Below are 23651 nucleotides of genomic sequence, written 5' to 3'. Positions count from 1 at the left end.
GGGTGGTGTAAGAGAGATGGCCCCAAATGCACGGGCACAGGAGAGCTATCACCCAGGCCCAGATCCAGGACCTTGAGTTGGCCCACCCCAACATCTGCCACATCTATGAGCTGCTGGAGTATGTGAAGGGACTGGTCTGCAGACCCAAAGCCATAGGATCTCCACAACTCTGGACAACAGCCAGATATCTGAGACAAGTCTTGGTGAGGGTCCAGTATTGATGATATACCAGAAGCCAGAGGCCTTGAACTTGACCAATGACTCACTGCATGCACATTTGCAAGTAAAGCTATTGGGGCAAAAGGGTGTACTACGTGACACACCACAGCTTCCGATGCCACTATGATGAAGACATGTGGAGAGGCAGGAAAGACACAGCGGAGTGAGGTGGTGCATGGGCTGTAGAACTGGAGATGCCACAGCTGTGAGTGGTATGAGAGAAGGCTGCAACTGATGGAGGAACAGGTGGTTTCCCAGAGGGCTTGGCCAGAGGTTTTGCTTTGTATTTTTTTGCTGCTTTTTCTTTTGTGGGGAAGGTTATAAGGGTGGAGGGCAGATATGGAAGAACTGAGAAATGAGTGGGATTGGAATGAATGATGTAAAATTCCCAAAGAATCAATAAAAAAAGAAAAAAAAAAGATGCCAGATTTTTACAAAAAGCTGACAGAAATGCACAGTTACCTGGTTATCTTGTGGAGACTGAGGCGAGTCAAGTAAATTGAATGAAGGGCGAGAAGGCTGAAATAACTTTGTAGGAAGGTACATGTGAACATCTGCAGGAAGTTGACATTTATGGAAAAAGTTAAGTAGGAAACATAAAACACATGGTTGACTTAGCAATACGGTAACATGTGGATCAGTTCTTTACAGAACAAGAATGACGAAAGTTTCCTTCAATGATACAAATAAAAAGAAATGTGGCTATTAGATAAGTTTTTAAATATCCAATTAATGCATATTTTTATATTTTTGAAAGGATTTTCTGTAATTGTACCATCAACTAGACATATAAGATATTATATTTATTAATAGGATCACTATCACAATGATGCTATCACTAGTATTTTCATATAAATACATAAAAACACCTAAAAGGAATAACTCAGTTACATTTTACTTTTTCTGGGATTTTCTAGGCAAATATTTGATTTCCAGAGGCTGTGACTGGATGATTCTATCTAGAGACTCAAAAAACATGTAGTGGTTGATCAACTTTGAGATGTTTCTAAGATGTTTTACTTACATAGTAGAAATACTTACCATAACCTCTAAGGAGAGACCTGCACTTCATTTTCAGCATTTTACACAGAGACGATACAGAGCTCAAATAACTGGTCAAGTAAGTAAATAGCAATGCTAGGAATCGAATTCTGATTTCCTGATTTACAAATGATAAATGCAATTTAATGAACATAAGTTCATGTCGTTGCATAAACTCTTTCTAGCTGGAACACAACCAAAGGGTATCCTAATTCCTTCATCTCAATGTTAAACAGTGCTCACATTTAGTATCTGGTTAGTAATGGTCAATAAAAATTTAGGTAGCAGGAGCATGCATGACAACCATTCTCATCCTCTGGATAATGTAACATTCAGGTTATCTAGGTGTGGCTTAGGAGCCCTTCTCTCCCTCCACATATAGCAACCACAGAGATACTGAAGTCTTAGGAACCATGGCTACTTTTGTAACATACAAAAGATACCTTCCAATGAAAACATTACTAAAGGAAGGTACTGGTTATGGAGAGAACTGTGGCGATGTTGTGAAGAATGAGTATTATATTTGAGATCTACATGGCTAGAACAACTGGATGCACAGTTAGAGTGGGCATAAAGGGGAATCCAGTTGTAGTTTATATCAGTCTCTGCTTCTGTCTACCCTGTTTTATAATAGAAATTCTAAATTACCCTCAAAGAAGTAATTTTCCAAATGAGAAATGCTCTTCTACATTTTACTTCTATATTAAAACTGAGTATGTTCTCTTGTTCTGTGTCTTGCTGTTTTCTTGGTCAAACCAGACTATATGACAGTATCCATATCACGATTATATAGTATTCATTGATTTCATAAGGATTTGAGTGCCTACTATATTCTAGGTGCTGCCCAAGAGGCTGGGAACAAAGCAGTGAACAAAACCATGATCCTGTCTCCATCATGGGCTTCATGGCATCTGTGTTTGACACTAGGGAGTAATGGCATTACTCACTCTGTACATGCAGCTCCTTGGCCTTGGTCACCAAGGACATTAAGTCGCAAGTTGTTTGCACAGCAGCTCGGAACCGATCTAGCCCTCCCTTCTGTGAGGTAGGAGCTAGTTTAGGATGGGGAACAGTGTGTGCCAAAAGGTGGTCTAAGTAACGAGCAACTTCATCACCACAGCGAGCTGCAAGGTTAGTTGGGGAAAGGGAAGAAACAAAAACAAACATAGTTACTTCAAAATCTACCCTAGTAGTCAGAATGAGTGGCTCTTATACCTAAAACACCATCTCAGAGGAAGGCTGTTCTTGACTCATGGGGAAAAAAAATCCTTGAGACAATTGTATAACCTCATAGATTAAGATTTAGAGTCTACAGCCATTTACCAGGATCCACCTGCTCTTCAATTTTGCTGAGACACAGGTAAAGTTACTGAAAGCTAAATGTATGAGTTTGTTCTAGAATAAGCAGAGCAAGTATTTCATAATTTCTATGTGTGTGATGGCAGGGGTGGCAGAAGGGAGACAACATTGGAAGGATAGGCCCTTTCAACTAATAGAAAGAGACTTTTCCGGAGAAAGGCCATGGAAGGGCAAAAAAATCTTCCACCAAATAATGAGTTAGTTCTAAAAAGAGTCTACAAACACTAGTACTAATCACTAACAAGAAAAGCATATTTGCATGCCGTTGGCTAAGGACTATTGGTCACAAATTGCCTTTTAGACATCTTATTTATTTATTTATCCTCCAAATATGTGTTGTTACTATGGAACAGGCAGTGTCCTGGACATTGAGAATTGTTGCAGAAAGTACATATTGTCTCCCTTCTCTTGGGCTCACCCTCTCCCGTGTATCATCTAGGTACATTTAGCCCCATGGCTTGTGGGTCACATGTAGCCAAGGATAACTATGATAAGGCCTCAAACAAAATCATGAACTTACTCAAAACATGAGGTTTTAAAAAACTCTACTATTGCATGGTTCTTGAACATGAACTTGGTAGATGATGACATCATCTACCAAGTTGGACACACTTAAATCATATTGTTATACAGATAATGGAAATGTCACACTTTAAAATGAACATTTATTATGTTTACAGTTAGGGAAGTGCTGGGATTGGAACCAAAGCTGTCTGTCTGTCATGCATCATTTGGTGCTGGACAATCTTCAGTGACCTCTTTAGAAGTCCCTCTGTGATCTGGTATGACCAATGGGAACTAGTAGAGCTCTAAGAATCAAACTCAAATTCAATGGTATCCTAGTGACAGATATTTTAACTATGAATATAATCCAGATACTTGAATAGAGGGATATCGGTTATATTTAATTATCAAAATGCTTTATACAAAAAGAAATACTATGCAAATAAAGAAGAATATAGAGTAAATGTTGAGCCCTAACAAAAAACAGTACTTATTCTATGAGATTATGCTTGTTAGTATCTTATGGTAGACAACAGTCAAATACCCAGACAACAAAAAACAGTTCACCAAGATTTAGATAGTTAGAAGAACCATTCTCTTATCGACCATTCTCTTTTGAAGACTCAAACAATGTAATTTTTGTCTTGCAAAGGTCAGTACTTGTGCACTGCAGTCAGTGTTTCCTAGTCATTTTAAATCCATGCTATCAGAATGCATTCTCATGGCACCATGTTTGTATCGTTAGCATGAATTATGTACATTATTCATCGCATTTGTCACATAATAGTGACAGGCATTCTGAACAGGCTTTTTCAAAGTACAGAGATATCAAGACATGTCTCTAATATTATGTAAAATATAAGTCCTTGAGTTATGTGAAACTTTAAACATAACTCTAACCAAATTTCATCTTTTAATGTCAAATATAAGATATACATATATTTGTATATGTATGTTTTCAACTGCACTATTGATTAAATATTTTACTTATCATTGTTTCTTCCTATTTCAAATTACCAGCTACCTCAAAAACTCAAGAAGGAAATCTTCCCTAATCTTGGTAAGGCATTGCCTAACCTCATACTCTACAGTCAGTCACCACAGAGATATTAAACCAGAAACCAAAGAGCAGTAGAGGGAAGAAAAGTGAAGCAAAACAAAAGTAGAAATCTACATGTATTAAAGAGGACTGAGGATGGCACACTATGAGATTGTTGGAAACATCAGTTATTAATGATGAAGCTAAACAATCACTCGTATTCTTGTCTGGTCAACCAGTGGTGTTTAAGGCCTCCTTACCATTACTTGTTGAATCATAGCTATCCATCATCCAGTTGCCAGATTCCAGCTCATCATAGTCTTCATCATAATCTTCATTGTACAGCTTACCCTCAGGTCCAGGGTCCATGAAGCTTAAGTGTGTGCAGCAAGATGTTGTCAAAAACTCTGACAATTTACCTGTCTGGATCCTTATAATTATAGGGTAGATAGAAAACAGCAAATCAGGAAATATCTTTTTAAAGGATATACAAATGAGTCATAATTGTCAATAAAAGAATGCTTTACATGTTTCAACATGTTAGGGACAAGATTTTTAAAGAAAGACCACTAATTCGAGTTCACAATCCTCCAACAGAATAGTTGTATTCTCTTTTATTGCTGTACACTATGTTGAATATCTGGTAAAAAACTGCATTAGTTATGAGAGAAGTGGATAGAGAATGAAGATAAATCACACAAATCTATCACATTATTTTTTAAAAAAATACCATCGGGGCTAGAAAGACTGCTAAGTGGTTTAGAGCTCTGGTTGCTCTTGCAGAGGACCTGGGCTCAATTTCCAGCACCCAGATGGCAGCTCAGAATCATCTATAACTCCATTTCAAGGGGATCTGATACTCTCTTCTGGCCTCTGTGGGAATCAGGCATGCATTGTACATTCAGGCAAAATTCTCATATATATATATATATATATATATATATATATATATATATAGAATACAAATAAAAAGAAATCTCAAAAAATTTAAAAATACCATCAAAAGACAATTTTAGACATAGACAATATTTGACATTTTTATATGTTGTAATAAATTAAGTTGAACTATATCATTCTCTACTTAATAAGCCAATTACAAAACTTCAAATGAAATTAGTAGTATTAATTTTCTAAAGAAGCCAGTTTAAAGGAGCTACCAATGGCCAGATCTTGATAATTTGAAAAATGAAAGAAATAATGACAGAAATGGGTCATGATATATTGAATAAAATAAGACCCCAAAGAATATATTAATAATAAACCACAAAATAAGTTAATTTTTATATATAAGAATTCCAATTACAGATGTACACCGAATAATAGAAACACTGTCAAAATGGGCCTTGGCTTATGTGTTTATACAGACAAACAAATTTCTAGAAGGCTATTTTACAACTCAGGAATAGTCTTCCTTCCAAGAATCAATGGAAGCGGACACTCATGTGCCTGCTGAGATGATATCTTGAGAAAGTACAGTGAATTCTTATAATTGTGTGTGCTATTTCAGCATTGGTTTGAATCTAAATTTGACTTTCTCATATGCTAAGCAGTGCTCAAGCATTATTTATAGTTTCCTGTGCTACATCTCCCCTAGCTCACTTACCTTGCCCCACCAAAATAGCCATCCTGCATTTTTCGGAGTGCTGCCAGAATACTTGAATTCAAGCTGGTTCCATCTTCCTCTTAAAAGTAAAAGATTTTAAAAACATATTTTGTTGTTTTAACTGAGAACTAGGGGAAGTGTTTCAAACATTTCAAACCAACTTTGTACTGGGAGTACCACAAATGAGATACTCCTCACTGACCGTCCTGTGCTTCGATGATTAATGTGAAGAGCAACATCACTGGAGACTGGGCAAATGGTAACGATTAAGTTCTTCAAAGGCATTATCTTGTTAATCACAAGTAACCAGCACTTTTAACAACATCAACTATTTATCAAATGTTAGGCTTGAAACTAGGTTCATTCCTGTTTATGACTAAGTCTCTGTTTCTCAAGGATTGGGCTATGACTCACTTAACATGTCTTTGTTTCAAAATGTTAGTTTTGTTTGTTTATTTGTTTTCCTTTTTGAGACAGGTTTTCTCTGTGTAGTCTTGGCTGTCATGGAACCTTGAACTCAAGAGATTTGCCTGCCTTTGCCTCCCAAGTGCTGGGATTAAAGGTGTATTTCACTACGGTCTGTCTTCAAAAAGTTTTTATGACCATCCTGCAACCTTACCTTTGTTTCAAAGGGTTGTTATGACTATGTTGTTATGACTGCTTTATAATGCTGCTTCTGTAACCCTACCTATTAGCCTGCCAAATACCCCTTCTGGAAACCACCAACCCCTGAACTATAAAAATTCTTATCTTACCCATGTCCAAGGCTGACCTCTTGAACGCTACCATAGGGGGAGGCAGCCTATGTACATGAGTTAAAAAAGCTTGCTTTAATTAATTGCTTGCTTTAATTAATTTGGTCATTGATGATTATGGTTAGTGGTTTTTCTCCTTGAACCATTGGGATTAGCATTATGATAAGCATCTCACAGACAATGTCTTAGTTAGGGTTTCTATCGCTGCAACAAAACACCATAACTGAAAAGCAAGTTGGGGAGGAAAGGGCTTATTTGGCTTACATTTCAACATTGCTGTTCATCACTGAAGGAAGTCAGGACAGGAACTCAAAACAGGGAAGGCTTCTGGAAGCAGGAGCTGATGCAGAGCCCATGGAGGACAGCTACTTACTAGTCTTGCTCTCCATGACTTGTTCAGCCTACTTTCTTATAGAACCCAAGACCACTATACCAGGGATAGTACCACCAACAATGGGCTTGGCCCTCCCCCATTGATCACTAATTGAGAAAATGCCTTAAGGATGGAAGCATTTCCTCAACTGAGGCACCTTCCTCTGATGATTCTAGTTTGTCAGTTTGACACACAAAACCAGTCAGTACAGATGGTATTACTCATAATGAGTCGTGTGTGTGTGTAAAATCCTCTAGAAGGATGATGATTATCTGGTTTTTATATTAAACTGATGATAGTCTTGAGATTTGCCTTTTCTAATTTGTTCTTTCTAATAACACTCTGGAGGCAGAGGCAGGAGGGCCATGAGTTTAAAGTCAGGCTCATGTACATAATGAATTCCACAATAGCCTGGGCTATACTGTGAGACTTTGCTTCAAAAACACAAAACAAAGTAATAACAAAAACAAATAAAAGTCATACATAGTAGTAAACATATGTAATCTCAGTACTTGGGAGACAGAGGCAGGAAGATCAGGAGTCCAAAGGCAACCTTAGCTATATATCAAGTTTGAAGAGAGCTTAGGCTATACAAGCTGTTCAATAATCCTTCTGTGTACTGTGAAGATGTATTGCTCTCATTGTTAATAAAAAGCTGACTGGTTGATAGCTAGGTAGGATTTTAGGGGCAGAGAGAATGCTGGGAAGAAGGAGGGTGGAGGAAGCAGGTGAACTTGCCGTACTGAGGAAAGGTACCGAGCATGTGGCAGAGCACTGATAAGAAATATGGGTTAATTTAAGATGTGAGAGTTAGCTAGTAACAAACTGAGCTATCAACCAAGCATTTATAATTAATAATAAGTCTCTGTGTGGTTATTTGGGGAGCAGCTGGTGGGTCAGAGCTGATCAGTTGTTTAGATGAAAAACTCCTCCTGCATAGATAAGATCCAGTCTCAGAAACCAACAGGGTAAGTGAGATGGCTCAATGTGTAAAAATCTTGTTAAAAACAAAAACCGAGAAAAGAAAATCTGAAAGCCTAAGTTCTACATCAGCTGAACTTTTTTCTTAGGCACCATGATAGCTTTCAGTGCTTTAGTACTTAATGTACTATCTTGAATTTGTTTTCTATTATTATTATCTATTAACTTTGCCTTCTAAATTAAACTGTAACTATCTCAAGACAATTATGCGAATACATTAGTTTTAAATGCGCACTTGTTAAAAAGAACAAAGACTACCCTACTTTCTCAGCTCCTGCTATTTTGTAGCCCTTTTCAGATGTGACCAAATTTCCTACCAGTCTGTCTGGATTTTGAATGACTAATGATCAAAGGTTCTTTTTCATGAAAAGGAATTCTATGCACTTTGGCAGTACACACAGAACTTTGGAAGCAACAGCAGAGACACAGAAAGAAAGCAGCAGAACTCAGAACAACAAAGCCTTTCCTTGTGAGGAAGCAGCTCTCCCTGGTCCTAATACAACCCAAAAGCTTTTGCATTTTCTCCGCCTAAATGCGACTCCTTCAGTAAGATGGGCTTTGGAAGGAGAAGCTTGGGAACTTTCCTATAAATTGTGATGCTCCACTGGGATAAAACAGATGCAGGATGTAGTAGCATTCTCTTTAAAAACAATTGTAGAATATAACTTTTGGAAAATTAACTCAGAAATCAATTACCTAAAGCTAGTCTTTGCTCCGTTTTTACACTGTGGCTCTCAAACCATATGAAATATTCTTATGCATCCATTTATTTCATATTTATCATCTGTCTTCACCTCCTAAAACATAAACTTAAATAGAACAGAAACCTTACTTGTCTATCACCCTGTGTGTCCAGAGCTTAGAAAATTGTCTGACACAAAAGCTAAGCTGGTAAGTACTGCTCTGCAGTGCGACACTGAAGGACTACACACATAACTTCCTTCACTCATTCTCTTACCAAGCATGGTGTGTGAGATGGGGAAAGTGATGGTGGGCTGGCCTGTCATCCTCCAGCGGCTACAGAGGTAGGACAGATCTGTTCTAAGCATTTCTACTATCATCTGGTTGTCCAGAGCCAGGTAGAACTGTTGCTGATCTATAAACTGAGAAAAGGAAAAACAATCATTCAGAAAAATTTTCTCTCACAAATATCAAATAGTATTTTTCAATGTCTGCTTATTCATAAAGCATATATGTCACACAGGAAACAGTACTCTCAAATTTAATGACTAATAATTCCCAAAGTATGTGGTGGTCAACGGTATGCATAACAATAATTTCTGATATTTTTTTCTTTTTATTTTGGATTTTTTTGAGCTAAGATTTCTCTGTGTAGCCCTGGCTGTCCTGGAACTCACTCTGTAGACCAGACTGACCTTGAATTCAGAGATCTGCCTGCCTCTGCCTCCTGACTGCTTGGGATAGAGGTGTGCAGCCATCACTGCCTAGCTAGTTTCTGATATTTTTAAAGTGTGTGACTGCTTACAATTTTTTTCAAGTATATAATTTCATTTAATCCTATAACCACCTAGTATAAGTAGCTCCTCCTCTACCTCTCCCCTTTCTTCCTAATTTTTTATTATGTAGCCTAGGCTCGCTTTGAACTCATAATGCCCTTGCTCTGTAATTCCTGAGTTATGAGATTACAGGCACACACCACTATTCTCAACTTGACGTCTTTCTTTCTTTCCTTTCTTTCTTTCTTTCTTTCTTTCTTTCTTTCTTTCTTTCTTTCTTTCTTTCTTTCTTTCTTTCTTTCTTTCTTTCTTTCTTTCTTTCTTTCTATTTTTCAGGACAGGGTTTCTTTGTAGCTTTTGGTTCCTGTCCTGGAACTAGCTCTTGTAGACCAGGCTGGGCTCGAACTCACAGAGATCTGCCTGCCTCTGCCTCCCGAGTGCTGGGATTAAAGGCGTGCGCCACCACCGCCTGGCTGCCGTTTTTCTTTTAATATGAAGAGTAAGACTCAGGGGCAGTATGTGAACTAACACACACACATCTGATTAGCAAATGGAAAAGTCAGAAATAGAGTCTAGGTTAAGTTCATCTTTTGTCTATCTTAGATGCACTGTTTTGGATATAACAAATAGAGGATTAAAATTCTCCTTCAAGAAAATAATTACTTTGCTACTAGAGATCAAACCTTAGGACTTGTGCATGTTTAGAAAGCACTTGACCATTAAGCTTCATCTTCAGCCCTTGGTTGAGACAGAATATTCCTATGTACCTCATACTAACCTTGCTAACCATGTGGCCCTTGTTGGTGCTGAATGCACTGCCTCACCCTCCTAAGTGCTGGAATTACAAGCATGTGACACTGTACCTAGCTTCCTTCCCAGAAAATAACTGCTACTGCCATCCATCTTAGATCTATGTATGTCGCTAACAAATGTCAGGCCACCAATATATATGATTACAGCCTAATAATCCTGTTATTTTTCTTTAAAAGAGGACATTGAAGATTTCTATGCAAATGAAAAGGCTCCTTCATAATAGGAAACACTTAATTGAGCAGTTAAATAGATTGTATTTCCACACATAAAGGACAAATACAGTCTTAATTTAACTTCTGAAAAATAAGGAAAATTCTGTAAATACCTTAACATTTGGAAAATCCCAATCACAGTTTAACACCCGGGAATATTGGTAGTGGCAGTCACTTGGCAAAGCTCTATGCAGCGAGTTCAATTCAGCGAACAGTTATTGAATCACTTGATACATGCAAGGCCCTGTAAGACTGTGACTAATCCAATTCCAGCCAATGTTTTATTTCTGCAGTCTCTCTCCTCTCATTTCGATTCATCTCAATGCATGGTGCAGCTTTTGCCACTCACCTGTGGAGTGAAAGTGAAGACTGTTTTGCGGATGTCATAGAGTTTTGATGTTCCAAGCACACCCATGAACCTGTAGGGTCGTCCACTGAGATTCATTCTACTGTTGCATCCTGACACAAAATTGAAAACTGGTCAGGATATTCTTAATGTACAGATTAAAGCAATATTGGTTTCCACAGACACTCACAATGTATGTATATACATATATACACATCTACCTCATTTCTTTCTGTTTAAGGTGTCTTCCTTTTACAGTCTAGCTTTCTTAACATTAGAATCTATCTTGCAATCTATACCTATGTTAAATGTATTATATATATTACTATATATGTAAAAGTAAATTAAATAGACTTTTAGATACAATAAGTATATTGTTCATTCACTGACATGCATTTTTCCTATCACCAAAGGGGAAAATACACATTGTTCTAAAAATGTTTTCCTCACAAATACATTGAATATCTTTTCTTGTCAGTACTTATAGAACCCCTACTATATGTTTTTGGCTATGACATATTTTCATGAGTACTTGATTTGATATCTTTATCTTTGATACGCTGCCTTTTCATGCATATGTGTATGAGTACACATGTAGACCAGTGGAAAGCCTTGGGTGTCATTCTCAGGAATGTCACTCATCTCCTTGTGAGGTCCATTCTCTCGTCAACCTAGTCCACCAACTAGGCTAGATGTTCTGGCTAGTGAGCCCCTGGATCCTCATGTCTCTTCCTTCCCAGTGCTGGGATTACAAGCATGCATACCATTCCTGACATTCTTATGTTTATTCATGGAACCAAACTTGGGTCCTCATGATGGCGAGACAAGTGTTTCACCAACTGAGCCATTCCCCCAATCCCTAAACATGCTACATTTTCAGAGTTTTTTCAACTTGAAAGGGAGCAGACTAGAGAATGCTCGATTACAAGTTTCACTGAATTAAGCACACATTTGCTCTGGGATTAATATCAAAACTAGGTTTTAACTATTATTGCTTAGGGTGTGTGTGTGTGTGTGTGTGTGTGTGTGTGTGTGTGTGTGTGTGTGTACAGGCACACATTCTCATGACATGACACACATGGAGGTCAGAGGGCAACCTTTGTAGCTGGTTCTTTTCACTTTGAGTTTCTGGGATCAAACTCAAGTCATCAGGCTTTTGTGGAAAGTGTTCTTACCTGTTTAGCCATTATGCTGGTCTTTGTTAGTATTTTTTTATCACAGAAAAATATGTGTAACATAAAATTTATCATTTTAAGAGTACAGTTTAGTGACTTTAAATACATCATCGTGTAAATGCCATCACTACTTCATCTTATCAAACTGAAACTCTACTTGCTAGTTCCCTTCTCCTCTCAATCGAAACTCTACTTGCTAGTTCCCTTCTCCTCTCAATCTAACAATAAATTTCTACTTTGTGTCTATGAATTAGACTACTCAACGAGAATCATAAATATCTTTCCTTTGAAAACTAACTGCTTTATTTAACTCAGCACAATATCTTTGAAGTTCATATATGGCATAGCACATGTTAGAATTTCCTTCCTCTTTTAAGGCCAAATATTCTACCTATGTATATACCACCTTTGTTTTTCTATTCAATTGTTGATGGGAATTTGGAGTGTTCCCATTTTGTCTACTGTGAACAATACTGTACAGTAACAAAGATAATACTTATTCTACCTCTTCACTGCATTTCCTTCAGAGTATGTACTTAGAATTCTTGAATCATATACCTAGTCTATGTTTAATTTTAAATCTTTTAAAATTTTCTATAAAATTGAGAAAAAATGCAATTATTTATCAAAGTCTGGCTTATTTCATTTAACATTATAATCTCCAGTTATATCTGTTTTTCAGACAATAAAATAATTTCAATTTTCATTAATTTCTTTCATTAACATTTGTTATATTTAGCGAACAAATCTTCTACCTATTTAGTTATATTCATTTTTATAGTCTTTGTTCTTTTTTTTTTTTTTTTTTGGTTTTTCGAGACAGGGTTTCTCTGTGGTTTTGGAGCCTGTCCTGGAACTAGCTCTTGTAGACCAGGCTGGTCTCGAACTCACAGAGATCCGCCTGCCTCTGCCTCCCGAGTGCTGGGATTAAAGGCGTGCGCCACCACCGCCCGGCGTCTTTGTTCTTTTTGATGCAACTATAAATGCATTTTTGTTGATTTCCTTTTTGGATCATTTATTTTTAATATAGAAATGAAAATATATAATTTTGTGTCCTATATCTTTGCCCAATTTATTATTTCTAATGGTTCTCTCTCTCTCTCTCTCTCTCTCTCTCTCTCTCTCTCTCTCTCTCTCTGTTTTTCTGTGTAACAGTCCTGACTACCCTGAAACTCACTCTGTAGACCAGGCTGGCCTCAAACTCATAGAGATCTACCTGCCTCTGCCTTCCAAGTGCTGGGATTAAAGGTATAAACCACCACTGCCCAGCTTCTAGCAGGCTTTTTAAATATATATGAAATCTTTAGATTTTTTTCCACATAAGAACACAGTTCATTATTTCAATTCTTTATTTATAATTGGTTATATTTTTTATTATTTACTATATTAACAGAAGTTTGTGTATCTGAACCAAGCATAATGTTATAAACCTATAATTCCTGCACATGGAAGGCTGAGGCAAGACGACTGTGAGTAGTAGGCAGGAGAATTGCAAGTTAGAGGCCAGCTTGGTATATACAGTGAGGCAATTTCATGAAAACAAGGAGGAAGAGAAGGAGTAGGAGCAGCTGTTTGTTCTTTGGCTTTCTGCTCATTTATTCATTTCCAAAGGCTTCCTAATGTATCTTCTAATATTTTTCTTCTCCTTTTGGGCTATTCTTAGTATAAGGACTAAAAAAAAAAACCCACAAGCTATTCCATTATACCTGAAGCTAAAATTACGCTTTTAAATTTTTTTTTCTTTTCTTTTTTTTTGTGATTATAATTTTTTTTATTAAGAAAAGAAGAAAAAAAAACATAAACAAAAAACAAGTTTCCACCTCCTCCCAGCCTCCCATTTCCCTCCCCCTCCTCCCACCCTTCTCCCCCTCTTCCCACCCTTCTCCCCCTCCCCCCACTCCTCTCCCCCTCCCTCTCCAGTCCACAGAGCAGTCCGGGTTCCCTGCCCTGTGGTAAGTCCTAGGTCCTCCCCTCTCCGTCCATATCTAGGAAGGTGAACATCCAAACTGGCTAGGCTTCCACAAAGCCAGCACATTAAGTAGGATCAAAACCCCGTGCCATTGTCCTTGGCGTCTCATCAGCCCTCATTGTTCGCCATGTTCAGAGAGTCCGGTTTTATCTCATGCTTTTTCGGTCACAGTCCAGCTGGTGACCTCCCAGTAGATCAGCTCCACTGTCTCAGTGGGTGGGTGCACGCCTCGTGGTCCCGACTTCTTTGCTCATGTTCTCCCTCCTTCTGCTCCTCATTGGGACCTTGGGAGTTCAGTCCAGTGCTCATGTGTGGGTCTCTGTCTCTATCTCTATCCATCACCAGATGAAGGTTCTATGATGATATGCAAGATATTCGTCAGTATTGCTCTAGGATAGGGTCATTTCAGGTTCCCAATCCTCAGCTGCCCAAGGAACTAACTGGGAACCTCATGTTGGGCACTTGGGAGCCCCTCTAGGGTCAAATCTCTTGCTCACCCTAAAGTGGTTCCCTTAACTAAGAATTGTGGTTCCGTGCTCCCCTATCCACCTTTCCTTTATCCCAACTCTCCTGATTCCCCAAGTCCCCCCTCCTTCCCTTCTACCTTTTCTCTCCCCATCTCCCCTTACCCCCATCCCACCCCACCCCCAAGATCCTAATTTTCTCCCCGGCAATTTGGTCTACTTCCCTTAGCCAAGAGGATAACTATATGTTTTTCCTTGGGTTCACCTTCTTACTTAGCTTCTTTAGGTTCACCTATTGTAGACTCCGTGGCCCTTATTTATGGCTAGAAACCAATTATGAGCGAGTACATCCCATGTTCATCTTTTTGGGTCTGGGACACCTCACTCAGGATAGTGTTTTCTATTTCCATCCATTTGCATGCAAAATTCGAGAAGTCATTGTTTTTTACCGCAGCGTAGTACTCTAGCGTGTATATATTCCATACTTTCTTCATCCATTCTTCCATTGAAGGGCATCTAGGTTGTTTCAAGGTTCTGGCTATTACAAATAATACTGCTATGAACATAGTTGAACAAATGCTTTTGTCATTTGATAAAGCATCTCTTGGGTATATTCCCAGGAGTGGTATTGCTGGGTCCAGGGGTAAGTTGATCCCGAATTTCCTGAGAAACCGAAACACTGACTTCCACAGTGGTTGCACAAGATTGCATTCCCACCAGCAATGGATGAGGGTACCCGTTCCTCCACAGCCTCTCCAGCAAAGGTTATCCTTGGTGTTTTTGACTTTAGCCATTCTGACAGGTGTAAGATGATATCTCAAAGTTGTTTTGATTTGCATTTCCCTGATTGCTAAGGAAGTTGAGCACGACTTTAAGTGTCTTTTGGCCATTTGAACTTCCTCTGCTGAGAATTCTCTGTTCAGTTCAGTGCCCCATTTTTTAATTGGGTTAATTAGCATTTTAAAGTCTAGTTTCTTGAGTTCTTTATATATTTTGGAGATCAGACCTTTGTCTGTTGTGGGGTTGGTGAAGATCTTCTCCCAGTCAGTAGGTTGCCTTTGTGTCTTAGTGACTATGTCCTTTGCTTTACAGAAGCTTCTCAGTTTAAGTAGGTCCCATTTATTCAATGTTGCCCTTAATGTCTGTGCTTCTGGAGTTATACATAGGAAGCGATCTCCTGTGCCCATCTCCTGTAGGGTACTTCCCACTTTCTCTTCTATCAGGTTCAGTGTGTTCGGGCTGATATTGAGGTCTTTAATCCATTTGGACTTGAGTTTTGTGCACGGTGATAGATAAGGGTCTATTTTCATTCTTCTACAGGATGACATCCAGTTGTGCCAGCACCATTTGTTGAAGATGCTTTCTTTCTTCCATTGTATACTTTTAGCTCCTTTATCAAAAATGAGGTGTTCATAGGTTTGTGGGATAAAATCCGGGCCTTCTATACGATTCCATTGGTCGACTTCTCTGTTTTTATGCCAGTACCACACTGTTTTCATTACTGTAGCTCTGTAATAGAGTTTGAAGTCAGGGATGGTAATGCCTCCAGAAGATCCTTTATTGTATAGGATTGTTTTGGCTATCCTGGGTTTTTTGTTTTTCCATATAAAGTTGATTATTGTCCTCTCCAGATCTGTGAAGAATTTTGATGGGATCTTGATGGGGATTGCATTGAATCTACAAATTGCCTTTGGTAGAATTGCCATTTTTACTATGTTGATCCTCCCAATCCAAGAGCAAGGGAGGTCCATCCATTTTTTGGTATCCTCTTCAATTTCTTTCTTCAATGCCTTAAAGTTCTTGTCAAATAGATCTTTCACTTCCTTGGTTAGATGTACCCCAAGATATTTTATGCTGTTTTTGGCTATTGTGAATGGTGAAGCTTCTCTGATTTCCCTCTCTGCTTCCATATCCTTTGTGTATAAGAGGGCGACTGATTTTTTGGAGTTGATCTTGTATCCTGCCACATTACTAAAGCTGTTTATCAGCTGTAAAAGTTCTTTGGTGGAGTTTTTGGGGTCGCTTATGTACACTATCATATCATCTGCAAATAACGAAAGTTTAACTTCTTCCTTTCCAATTCGAATCCCCTCGATTCCATTATGTTGTCTTATTGCTATTGCTAGAACTTCAAGCACTATATTGAAGAGGTATGGCGAGAGTGGACAGCCTTGTCGTGTTCCTGAGTTAAGTGGGATGGCTTTGAGTTTCTCTCCGTTTAATTTGATGTTAGCTGTCGGCTTGCTGTATATAGCTTTTATTATATTTAGGTATGACCCTTGTATCCCTAATCTCTCCAAGACTTTTAACATAAATGGATGTTGAATTTTGTCAAATGCTTTTTCAGCATCTAATGAAATGATCATATGGTTTTTTTCTTTCAGTTTATTTATATGCTGGATTACATTGATAGATTTTCTTATGTTGAACCAGCCCTGCATCTCAGGAATGAAGCCTACTTGATCATAATGGATAATTTTCCTACTGTGTTCTTGGATTCGGTTTGCCAGTATTTTGTTGAGGATTTTTGCGTCGATATTCATGAGTGAGATTGGCCTGTAGTTCTCTTTCCTGGTTGAGTCTTTGAGTGGTTTTGGTATCAGAGTAATTGTGGCTTCATAAAAGGAGTTTGGTAATGACCCTTCTGTTTCTATCTTGTGGAATACATTAAGGAGTATAGGTATTAGATCTTCTTGGAAGATCTGGTAGAATTCCGCATTGAAACCATCTGGTCCTGGGCTTTTTTTGGTAGGGAGGTTTTTGATAACCTCTTCTAATTCTTCGCGACTAACAGGTCTATTTAGATTGTTCACCAGGTCCTGATTTAACTTTGGTATATGATATTTATCTAAAAAAGTATCCATTTCCTTTACATTTTCCAATTTTGTGGCATATAGGCTTTTGTAGTAAGATCTAATGATTCTCTGAATTTCCTCTGTGTCTGTGGTTATGTCCCCTTTTTCATTTCTGATCTTATTAATTTGCAAATTCTCTCTCTGCCGTTTGATTAGCTTGGATAGTGGTTTGTCAATCTTGTTGATTTTCTCCAGGAACTAGCTTTTTGTTTCATTGATTTTTTGTATTGTTTTCTGTGTTTCTATTTTGTTGATTTCAGCCCTCATTTTGATTATTTCCAGTCTTCTACTCCTCCTAGGTGAGTCTGCTTCTTTTTTTTAGAGCTTTCAGGTGGGCTGTTAAGTCTCCAATGTGAGCTTTCTCTGTTTTCTTTAAGTGGGCACGTAGTGCTATGAACTTTCCTCTTAGGACTGCTTTCATAGTGTCCCATAAGTTTGAGTATGTTGTTTCTTTATTTTCATTGAATTCCAGGAAGACTTTAATTTCTTTCTTTATTTCTTCCTTAATCCAGGTATGGTTCAATAGTTGACTGTTCAGTTTCCATGACTTTGTATGCTTTCTGGGGGTAGCATTATTGTTGAATTCTAACTTTAATCCATGGTGATCTGATAAGACACAGGTGGTTACTAATATTTTTTTGTAACTGTGGATGTTTGCTTTGTTACCGACTATGTGGTCGATTTTTGAGAAGGTTCCATGAGCTGCAGAGAAGAAGGTATATTCTTTCCTATTTGGATGGAATGTTCTATAGATGTCTGTTAAGTCCATTTGATTCATTACCTCCATTAATTCTCTTATTTCTCTGTTAGGTTTCTGTCTGATTGACCTGTCCATTGGTGAGAGAGGAGTGTTGAAGTCTCCTACTATTAGTGTGTGCGGTTTGATGGCTGCCTTGAATTTTAGCAATGTTTCTTTTATGTACGTGGGTGCTTTTATAGTAGGGGCATAGATGCTCAGGATTGAGACTTCATCCTGATGAACTGTTCCTGTTATGAGTATAAAATGCCCCTCTCCATCTCTTCTGATTGATTTAAGTTTAAAGTCAACTTTGTTAGAGATTAGTATGGCCACACCAGCCTGTTTCTTAGGTCCATTTGCTTGATAGGCCTTTTCCCAGCCCTTTACTCTGAGTAGGTGCCTGTCTTTGTGGTTGAGGTGTGTTTCTTGTAAACAGCAGAATGTTGGATCCTGTTTTCTTATCCAATCTCTTAGCCTGTGCCTTTTTATAGGTGAGTTGAGTCCATTGACATTAAGTGATATTAATGACCAGTGGTTGTTAACTCCGGTCATTTTTTTTTTAGTCGTAGAGTTTGTGTGTTTCCCTTCTTTGTTTTGTATTGGTGAAGGGTCTCTAGATGTCTGAGTTATTGTGGTCATTGTTGGACTCCTTGGTTAGTGATTTTCCTTCAATTACTTTCTGTAAGGCTGGATTTGTGGCTGCGTATTGTTTAAATTTGTTTTTATCCTGGAAAATTTTATTTTCTCCATTTATAGTGAATGAAAGCTTGGCTGGGTATAGTAATCTGGGCTTGCACCCATGGTCTCTCAGTTTCTGCAGTACATCTATCCAGGACCTTCTGGCTTTCATGGTTTCCATGGAGAAGTCAGGTGTAAGTCTGATAGGTTTACCTTTATAAGTAATTTGGCCTTTTTCCTTTGCAGCTCTTAATATTCTTTCCTTATTCTGTATGCTTTGTGTTTTGATAATTATATGGCGAGGGGATGTTTTTTTTTGATCCAGCCTATTCGGTGTTCTGTATGCTTCTTGCACCTTCATAGGAAAATCTTTCTTTAGGTTGGGAAAGTTTTCTTCTATAATTTTATTAAATATATTTTCTGGACCATTGAGCTGCCCTTCTTCTCCTTCTTCTACTCCTATTATTCTTAGGTTTGATCTTTTTATTGTGTCCCATATTTCCTGAATGTTTTGTGATGAGAGTTTGTTGGACTTGCTGTTTTCTTTGATCAGTATGTTTATTTTCTCTATGGTATCTTCAGAATCCGAGAGTCTTTCTTCTATCTCTTGTATTCTGCTGGTTATGCTTGTTTCTGTAGTCTCTATTCGTTTACCTAGATTTTCCATGTCCAGCCGGCCCTCTGTTTGTGTTTTCTTCTTTGCCTCCATTTCAGTTTTCAGGTCTTGAACTGTTTCCATTATCTGTTTGATTGTTTTTCCTTGGTTTTCTAGGGTATCATTCACTGATTTATTCAATTCTTCAAACTTTCTGTTATATTTCTCATCCATTTCTATAAGGGCGTTTTTTACATGCTGTTTTAGGGTGTCAATCACTTTCATGAAGTCAATCTTTTCTCCTTCCTCTTGATTAAGGGGTTCTTGTCCTCCCGTTGTGAGGTCGCTTGTTTCTGGTAGCTTCATGTTGCTTTTCAGCTTGTTGGGCGAATTCTTGCCTTGACGTCGGCCCATCTCTTCTTCCACATGCTTCCTATGGATCTTCTTTTATCGGATCAGGTCTCCTTGCCTACCAAACGCTGTCTCTCCCCAATGTTGGCTCTCCCAATGCTGGGTCTCCTGGCGCCGAAAGATCAGGCCTCCGTGCTGGTTGGGCAGCTCGCAGACAAAGCGCCTACCCCGCTTGGTGCAGGCAGGCCACAGAAACAAAGGAACTGCTGCCCGCCCGGGAGCCCCGGGTACTCGGACCCAGCGCCCAGATAGGCTGGGCTGGGCGATGCCACGCGCCAAAAGAGGGCAGTGGGGGCGAAGTGGGGAGGGCTCTGGACGGAAGCTGGGTGGGCCAGGAAGAAAGAGGCAGCACCCGGGGAGTAGAGGCCCTGCAGAGAGCCCAAGCAGGACAGGGGGCCAAGAAACCCCCGAGCTCCCCGTCCCAGGCTGGCGCCGTGGGCCAGAAACTCACCCCAATGCTGGGTCTCCTGGCGCCGAAAGATCCACGCTTTTAAATTTTTATTTGTTATTGTATGTGCATGATGTGTGTAAATGTATGTGCAAAGGTACACATGCATGGGTCAGAGGACAACTTTGCGGTGTTGGATCTTTCTTTCCAACTTCATGTGGGTTCTTGGGATGGAACTCAAGTCTAAAGACTTGCTTAGTAAGTTTATTTGCTGAGCCATCTCATTGGCACTGAAATTATGCTTTTAATTGTGGCACAATATATCAAAAGTTTAACATTCTTTTTCTTCAATATTTTCTTTTATTATCATCAGTCTTTGGAACTATATTGAATGAGGTAATTCAGACCCAGAAGATAAATGTCATGGTTCTCTCTCATCTGTGGTTCCTAGCTCCAGGTCTTTAAATGTGCGTATATAGCCTGAAGTAACTGCAGTAACCAGGAAAGTAAAAAGGGACTACTACATGGGGCAGAGAGCAATAGAGAAGGGAAGAGAGGTGTAAGTAGGGTTTAAGTCATCTGAATGAGAAAAATTTAAAAATGAGGGGCTCTAGTTAGGGAGGGGGAAGATGATAAATATAGAAAGAGGGTAAAGTAAGTTAGAATGTCCTGAAAAGTCATAAGAAATATAATTGATCTATCTAAAACTACATATAATACATATAAGTTTGTATATACCATGCAGGAAAAGCTCCCTTTTGAATTGTTGGTCAGACTCCTACAACATAAACAATTGCTGTTGCCCTTGGCTGCCTCCCAGAGTTGAAGATAACTCTCTATTGCTAAAGACACAATATACTTTGAACAAAAGATGAAGGATGCAGCATCCAAGCGAGGTCTGACCTGAATACCTCCTTCCTGAGGTTTAGCTTTCATAGTATAGTACTAGGAGACAATATGCAAGTCCACAATGGAGAGAAGCAACCAGTAGTCCTGCTCAGGTATAATGTTTGTGAACTAAAGCAATGACCAGCGTGGCGTGCTATTTCTAAGGGTGCAATAGTAGCACACATACCACCGCAGTAACCAACAGCTCTCTAACTGAACTAAGATCTACTCAACAACAGTGAAATTGTACCTGGTACTGGAAACCTGGCCAGCTACCTGGGACTAGTGAAGTTATGGCACTTTAGTGACCCTCATAATTCCTATTGTTGGAGCTGTGCAGCCTCGTCTCAGATCAGCATATGACTACCTGTTCAGTGGCTTTCCTCAGGGCAAGGCACCAGTGGAAATGGATTCTTACTTGACAAGGACCAGGAGACAATGGGACAGTGCAAGAATTTGCAAAATTCATGCAGCTTGTAGACTTTTCTCTCTCATTATATTGTTGCTTTATTAGGCAGTTTTTAGTTTTACTTTGTCAGTCACACATGAAACAGCTGTAATTTTCCCTGGAAATTTTGTTCTTTCTCAAATATTTTCCCCTAATACTCAGCAGGCAAACTAATGCTTCTGAAATCTCTTATCTGGAATTACTAACTACAATGCCTAAGCGTGGGAACTTTTCTGTCTCTAAATAGAGACAGTTAGGTGAAAAAACAATACTTGAAACACTAACCATGTCTCTCACTTCTGGAAGGGAGAGTAAGGCATGTATGCAGAGAATAAGGAAAAAGTCCCAGGAATGCACATAGTGCCAACCGTTGAGAGTAAGTTCCCTGGACACCAAGCACATAGAATCAATGATAAAATCTGGTATGATCCAATGGAAAAAATGCAATGTAAAATGTGGGATGGAGAGATTCATCTTTACCATACACTTATACTGGTAAAGAGGTATGGTACAGTCCAATGGGAAAATAATGCCTTATCAAAGTCTGCCTTTTACAGAAAGATTAAGACATGGGACCTTCTCAAGCTATTCAGTGTAACTTGAGTCCTGTGCACCTGGTGGTCAGAGTTTTTCCTTGTGCTGATACCCCTTCCCTGTGTCAGGACCTGAACCTGAGCTGAGGCTGGATCCTGGCATCTAACTATACTTTAAATATTGATCCTTATACCCACAGATAAGTATAGTTCTTATTCCTCAACAAAAAAAAATCTCCTTGCAGAGGGTAGAAGGGCAGGGGAGAGGAAGGGAGGGAAGTCGAGAAAAATGTACAGCTTAATAAAATCAATAGCGAAAGATCATTATACAAAACTACAAGTGTTCAAAATGCAGACCACAAGTGACTGTGTGGTACCCAGACCCGACTGATCCATCTATAACACAACTCCAGCACACAAGGCTCGGGATCATAGCAGAAACATGGTGTTAGGGGGTGGAAAGATTGTAAGAGCCAGACTGAAATGTCTACTCTATGAAAACATTCTTCTAAAAACAAGTCATTTTATAAAAGCTTAATATAAACAAAAACCTGCAAACAAAAACAATGGCCTCTTCAGTGGTTAAATTATGAGTGTTCTAAAATCTTTTTTTTTTCTGGGTTCTTTTCTGTATTTTTTTTGTTTTTTTTTCTGTATTTTTTTTTAAATCTCCAGAAGTCAGTATGTACATGTCAGTTGGTAATCAGATAACTTACAACTTCTAAAAACTGATGAGAACCAGAACAGTGTACGTATTCAGGTAAAACTAAAGACAATTCCCAGTTCCTAAGTGAAAAAATATTTCATACAATGAATTTCATATTTAAAAAGTTATACAAATGAAATACATATATGTAAACACACATATTACACATCTGAGTAATAAAAGTTTGCCCTAATCTAAATTTAAAGAATAAGGGGAGAGGATTCTGGTGGTGCACACCTGGAATTGGCACCTGGGAGGCTTGGAAAAGATGGTCATAAGTCTGAGTCTAGTTTGGATTATATAGTATGACCTTAACTCATAACCAAACCAAACTGAAACAAACCAAATCAAAACTTAAAGCAGTGTCAGAGTTTCAGAGGTATGGCATTTTAGCCCTTAGGTTCATCCAGGAGTGTCTCTCTCTCTCTCTCTCTCTCTCTCTCTCTCTCTCTCTCTCTCTCTCTCTCTCTCTCTCTCTCTCTCTCTCTCTCCACTACATATATATACATGCATGTGTTATGTATGTATGTATGCATGTATACATGTGGCTTTTTGAGACAGGGTCTCAGACTCTAGCTTAGGCTGGCTTGAAACTCACTAAGTAGCCTAGGCTTGCTTATAACTTACAATAATCCTACTGCCAAGCTACCATGCCTGGGGATATATTTTTTGGAACTAATATATACAAAAGTATGTAGTCCCTCCTATATAATCATGAACTAGTAGAAAGGAGTTTAAAAACAAAGGATAATGGAAAATGTGCTATTGCTTGGAATTAAATGAAATTTAAATAATTTTGTATTTAAAAATTATTAGTCTAACAAAATAAATGATAAAGCCAATGTTGGTTGGGTAGCAAAAACAGAAAGGTATATTTTATCTTATTAATATAAAAATCAATGGTTTTTAATATTTTATCTTATTAATATAAAAATAAAAAATTAGTTGGTTTTCTGAGGAATAGTCTGCCAGTATGTTGTAAATGCTAGGAAACTAATCTTATCCTTACCCAGAATCCCTGTTCTGGAAATATACTCCAAAGAAACAATGATCTACACATTGGCATTTATAGAAGGATAAAAGCTTTGGAAACAACACAG

General features: G+C 38.5%; 1 protein-coding gene across 1 annotated transcript in view; it reads right to left on the bottom strand.

Moving 5' to 3' along the window:
* Window positions 1–23651, bottom strand: part of LOC121445719 (phosphorylase b kinase regulatory subunit alpha, skeletal muscle isoform-like) — a gene marked incomplete at both ends in the record, with an annotated part of 37525 nt that overhangs the window by 1791 nt on the left and 12083 nt on the right. Inside the window, 6 exons of the mRNA XM_041647865.1 lie at window positions 682–773; window positions 2208–2384; window positions 4423–4592; window positions 5766–5844; window positions 8833–8977; window positions 10706–10815. Coding sequence (XP_041503799.1) covers window positions 682–773; window positions 2208–2384; window positions 4423–4592; window positions 5766–5844; window positions 8833–8977; window positions 10706–10815 — 773 coding nt within the window. The remainder of the gene's footprint in view (window positions 1–681; window positions 774–2207; window positions 2385–4422; window positions 4593–5765; window positions 5845–8832; window positions 8978–10705; window positions 10816–23651) is intronic.

The sequence above is a fragment of the Microtus oregoni genome, unplaced genomic scaffold (genome assembly GCF_018167655.1).
Source record: "Microtus oregoni isolate MIOR12 unplaced genomic scaffold, Mior012 000380F_ref0000358, whole genome shotgun sequence".
NCBI lineage: Eukaryota > Metazoa > Chordata > Mammalia > Rodentia > Cricetidae > Microtus > Microtus oregoni.
This window is presented reverse-complemented; position numbering and strand designations above follow the sequence as displayed.